The sequence below is a fragment of the Chenopodium quinoa genome, unplaced genomic scaffold, assembly GCF_001683475.1.
Source record: "Chenopodium quinoa cultivar QQ74 unplaced genomic scaffold, ASM168347v1, whole genome shotgun sequence".
In the NCBI taxonomy this organism is placed as follows: Eukaryota; Viridiplantae; Streptophyta; class Magnoliopsida; order Caryophyllales; family Amaranthaceae; genus Chenopodium; species Chenopodium quinoa.
In genome coordinates this window covers 3,165,470-3,171,309 of record NW_018745251.1, presented here as the reverse complement: position 1 = coordinate 3,171,309, position 5,840 = coordinate 3,165,470, and the positions used below count along the sequence as shown (strand labels likewise).

At 35.5% G+C, this 5,840-nt stretch overlaps 1 protein-coding gene across 1 annotated transcript; it reads right to left on the bottom strand.

The window, feature by feature from the left end:
- Positions 1–429: 429 nt before the first annotated feature.
- Positions 430–1,936, bottom strand: LOC110711328 (serine/threonine-protein kinase phg2-like). The gene is made up of 3 exons (XM_021889706.1): positions 1,574–1,936; positions 776–1,508; positions 430–701 (listed from the first exon to the last, which is right to left on the bottom strand). Exons 1-3 carry the CDS (start codon positions 1,934–1,936, stop codon positions 430–432), a joined length of 1,368 nt encoding a protein of 455 aa, XP_021745398.1.
- Between the last annotated feature and the right edge of the window lie 3,904 nt (positions 1,937–5,840).

Here is a 5,840-nt window from a genome sequence, read left to right as displayed (position 1 = left end):
CTTTTTTAATTCCTTATATTCAATGCACAACCTCATACTTCCATCTTTCTTCTTCACAAATAAAACTGGCTCTCCCCAAGGAGAAACGCTTGGTCTAATGTATCCCTTTTCCAAAAAATCCTGTAATTGCTCCTTTAACTCACTCATTTCAGCAGGTGCCATTCGATATGGTGCTTTAGTATTATGGTTGTTCCAGGAACTTAATATATGGTAAAGTCAATTTCCTTCTTAGGTGGCATTCCAAGAACCTCCTTTGGAAATACATCCAGGAATTCATTGACTACTTCTATATTTTTGGGTTTCGTCACTTGTTCATGATCCATATTCCTTACACTACAGAAATATACTGGATGCCCCTTCTTCATGTACTTTGCCAATTTTGCACCGATATTAACCTTGGGCACTTGGTTTCACCATGCATCCAATAAGTTATCGATTCATTCCCATTTGTGACATTTTCACTTTCTGCGACCGACAACTGATCTCAGCATTGTACTTACTAAACCAATCCATTCCCAAAATGAGATCAAAGTCACTCAACCCAAACTCAATGAGGTCAGACAAGAATACTTTCCCTTTTATTTCTAAAGGCACATTTCTAAAGGTTTTGGTACATTTCACTACCTCACATGTAGGAATTGTTATTGGTAGATCTACTACTTCTACTGATCCTATACAGTCTTTCAGTTTTGAAACAATGCCTTTAGAAACAAAAGAAAAAGTGTACCAGAATCAAACAATACCTTAATAGGAATAAAGTTAATAGAAAAAGTACAAGTGATCACATCTTTCGTGGAATTGTTTCCACCTTTATGTTGATTGTTCCCACTGTAATTGTTATTGTTCTTCACCCCATTCTGTTGCACTTTCTTATTCCTAGTAAAGTTATTGTTGTTCTCCTGAAAATTCCACTGGTTTCCTCTTGGATTATTGTTCTGCCGGTTCCCATTAGTATTCTTAGAGAAACATTCATACTCCCTATTCCCAAGTTTATTACAAGCGCGACAAGCAACCAGATTGCCTTCGCAATCCCTACAAGGGTGATTGTTCTTGCACCTTTTGCAAATATAAGTCCTTCCATTCTTGTTATTCACTTGGTTATGGTTTTTAGTTCCTCCATTGATATTACGTCCTCCTTGACGATTATTACCTTGGAAGTTATTATTATTGTGGAAGTTATTGTTGTTATGGTGATACTTATGCTTCTTAAAACCGTTCTGGTTTCCCTGTTGGTTACCATAAACTTGCCCCACTTCCTTCCTCTTCTCTCTTCCTTCTATCTCAGCTAACTCCTTTTTCTTCTCCTCCAATGTGTAAAGGTGTGCGGCCCTTCCATATACTTCATCCAAGGTCTCAAACACTTGCCCGCACAGCTTTAACTGAAAATCAGTAGTCAAGCCACTCTCAAACTTTCTAGCCTTTTCCTTTTCTGTAGCAACATACTCTTCAGAAAAACGAAACAACTCAATAAACTTGGTGTAGTATTCAGTTAATGACAATTTTCCATCCTAAGGTTTGAGAACTCCTCAGCTTTCTGCTTCTGTAAGAGGCTAGGGTAAAACTTATCTCTCACTTTCTCTTGGAACTTAGCCCAATTGAATCCAGGTAGTGCCCTAATTGTAGTTTCATTTTGTTGCCACCAATGGTCAGCTTTACCCCTCAGATAGTAGGTAGCACAGCTTACTTTTGAATTTTCTAGGCATCCTACAACTCCAAACAACTTCTCAAACTCCCTCAACCAGTTTTTCAGTATGGTAAGATCAGGCTCCCCTTGATATGTTGGTGGTTTACTTTGAGCCACCTTCTTAAAAAGCTTCCCTTGGGCATCCCCATTACAAGTCGAGTTTCTTGTCAGTTGTTGGGCAACTGCTGCCAATTGCCTCACTACTTTGCTAAGTTCATTTCCCTCATTGTTGGTACTGCTTCCCCCTGCCATCTTTCTTCTCCTAAATTAAAAGAATAAGGCTCTAAATCAAATATGGTTTAGGTTAGATCCCAAGGCATACACTCACCTATTAATTAATTACTCTTAAATCATACACAATAAATTTGAAGCTAACAATTTGGGGTAATAGTGCTAAACTTCCCAAAATTTGTAGCTTAGCAATTAATTATTGGTTACTAACCAACCATGCATTTAATAAAGCATCACATAAATAAATAAAAATAATTCCCATGAACCCTCAAGGCTTGAAACTATGAATTAAATTCAATTGGGGTAAGGTTTGTAAATTTGGGATATCAATACAAGATGGATAATTTGGAGATGGAACTATTTGTTGTGATTGAGACGAATTAAATTGGCAGAAAGAAGTAAAGAAATAAAGTGGAAATTTTTTTGATATAAAGGAAGAATAAAATACTGAAATAAAAATGAGTTTAATCACTTATGAATTTTCATAAGTTCACTGAATCCTTGTGGACATGCCACTTATTACTTAAACTGCAAACAATGTTAATATTTAAGATAACTAAAACTTCCTAATGAAAAGAATTTATAGGAGTCTACTCCTTTAGAACATTGTCCCTTTTGTCAGCTGATTGTTTGTAGCTTGTAGGATCGAAGTCAAAATCATCTGTCTCCTCCATTGGTTCAGGTGTCTTAGGTTCGGGTTTTACTTGTACAAACTCCCCTTTTTCCTCCTCATCAGTTGAAATGTCTATTATTATTGGAGTTGGAGGTGGATTAGGATTAGAAATTTCCATAAGTGAACTATCTCCCTCTTGTTGTTCTCCATTTTCTACCTGATTACCCCTGACGAAGGTGAAGAACTTTCTGACTGATGACTAGGAGGAGGATTGTTCCCTACTGGATTATCGTAGTAGTAGTCAGGGTAAGGAAGGTTTAAGTGCTGACAATAAGCTTTTTCCACTCATACGAGGTAATTATTCAGGAAAGCATGCCATAATAATCTTTGTATTTATAGTAATTTGGGATGTCTCCTGGAAGGTAAAAAATCAGAGAATCTCTCTTTGACAGCAATGTAAGGAGGCTCCTCCGGAAGACAATGGACAATCATTGCTGAAATATGATCAGGGTGTCATAAACTCTATCTCGTAAGACATTGCTCATGTAGGAACAAAAGTATTTGGTCTTTTCTACAAAATCGTAGGGGTGTCCATTATGTTTCTTAACAAGTGATCCCATTTGTGAAAATTTGCTAGGAAAGATTTGCATCCTGTAGAGGAAAAGTTTTAGAAAAGAATTCCCTTCCCAAAGAAAATAAAATAAATAACATAGTCTTTGTAGGAAATTAAGTTCAGTGTTCAATCATACAATCTTGAAAGATCACATATAATTATTCACATATTTCATGCTTTCATCAACAAACATCTAGTCATACAATATGCTTGAACACCTCAAAATAAAATTATGCACATAGGAAAGAAATTAAATTCTAGCCTATATGCCCTTTCTTTTCCTACCCAAGCTCACCAACATGTTATTAAAAGCTTTTAAAACATAATCCTTACCTCAATCCTTGCTTCTTGCACAATGAACAAACTAAAAATATTTTTACCCTGCTTAAAAAAAAATTTCGAAATCAAAGGGAAGCAGGGCCAATATTTTGGCCCTAATAAAAAAAAAAATTCGGACGCCCCTTATAAAAATAAAATTTCGGATGCCCCTTAAAAAAAATTCGGACCATATTAAATAATTAAAAAAAAAAAATTCGGTCCTCCTTTAAAATAAAATCAAAACAAAATTAACACTGCAAAATCAAATAAGCACTTGGCCAAGTTTAAAACATAGTTAAAAAAAACGTTTTCGGGTTAGTGGTAATTAAAAATCTCAACCAAAGCTCTGATACCACTTTGTAACACCCTAGAAATTCCTTTCCTTTAAATACCTATTCTACTCTTTCAAAATACGATTTAGGACTATCTAAGACATTACTGCCACCGTGAAAACACTTTAAGCAACTATCAAAGATACACAATGGAAGACTTAAAAATCAAATGCCGTTTAAAACGGTCAACTCAAAAGTCATCCAAACGAAAGTAAAGTTAAAATCAAATCAAACGAAGTCAAATATAAGTCTACCTACAACTTTGAACTATTAGAGGCCCTTATTAAAAACCGAGCCGAATCCAAAACTTAACATTAGTTCCACATATAAATAATATCATAAATAAGTAAAGCATAAAACACATCGTAACTAATGAATACTAGCATGATTCGCTCTTCACTCATGCACTGTCATGAATATGCTTCAATACCTGAAGCTTATCTCTACTTGTTTCCACTACTCTCCATTAAAAAGGAGTTATCATAGGGCCAAGATAAAGACATGGCCAAAACAAACACACACACACACAGAGAATCAGCAAAGTTGAGTACATAAGCGTAAATAAACACACTAACATGCTTTCACCTATCAACACACACTTTCCTCAATAAACCTGTTTACAAGAACACACAACATTCAACAAGACTTTTCAACTAGACCACTAAATAGTTTATTTAGCGTTGATCATGCATCAAACGGGTTTCCAACTCTACCTCCCCCAAATAAATTGAAGTTAACTGACACGGGAGCTAACCATGCCAGCACAAAACCACACATAGGTGGCGGAATTCCAGCGCATAATGATCACGTGTTAGATAGGTCGTTAAGCTACTACCCTAACCAAATTATTCATTTATAATACCTAAACCTACACTAAACTAGTTAGTGGCAAGCAAAGGGTCGAACCACTAGGGAAGCACGCTAATTCAACATAAAATATCACTAAAAGAGTGAAAAGGGGATTGTTTTTGTTGGTTTCGTTGAGTAAGAACACTAAAACTACAAATAAGAAATAAAATGATGATTAAAATCAATAGAAAATGACGCTAGGGATACAGGGGTGTCCAATATGATTAGAAAGAGGAGAATAATGGTGATTATAATGAAACATATGCTAAAGAACACAAGATTCTACCTAAACGACACATTCTCATGCAATAGTCTAGGCAAATCAATGAAAGAGGTCTACATTAATAAGGATCATTCTCATGCATCCTATTAGTTACAATCAAATCAAGAGAATAAAGAAGCACAATCCATAAAAACTCCACTTTAATAACTCAATCTCATGCAATCATTAAAATAGAGATGATCCTAATCTAGTATAAATCACTTTCATGCACTTAAACTAGAAAACATCAAATAGAGTGCAACAATAATCCCAAGCTAATAAAAATCATTTCTTTCATCAATATATGGCATAAGTTCAATCCAACCATCATCATTCATCCAATATCAAATCATATCTTCCACCCCTTCCCCTAGTTAAAAGTTCAGCCTAGAGAAGGGAGATTAAAGATAATATCCAAACTAGAAATAAACTCAAGAAACTCAAAACAAAACATGATTAAAATCAATGAAATCAATAACAACTAGATAAGCTAATAAGATTGACAAGAATAAGTAACAATAAAACAAATAAATAATACTAAAGGAAAGGAGAAGAGATTACTAAAGAAAGGATTAATGAAAGATGAAAACTTGGATTCTTGCTTGATTGATGGAATATTAAAACTTAAGCAAAGTTGAATATAATAAAGGATGCTTGAATACCAATCTATTTTCTCTCTCTAGATTAGGCTAATGTTCTATGGAATAAGTACTTAGTGTCCTCTATTACAAAGAGTCCCCTTTATATATATGTGGCTCCCCCAAAAGAAAGAGACTTGGACAACAAGGCGCAAAGAAATCAGAAACCCAGCCGTGCGCGCCCGCACACGATATATGCACGCCCGCGCAGTAGGTGAGTGCGCCCTCTCAGCGTAGTGCGCGGCCGCAACTTTGAGGGTACGAGAAAATTAAGCGCGCCCGCACAGTAGGCTTGCATGC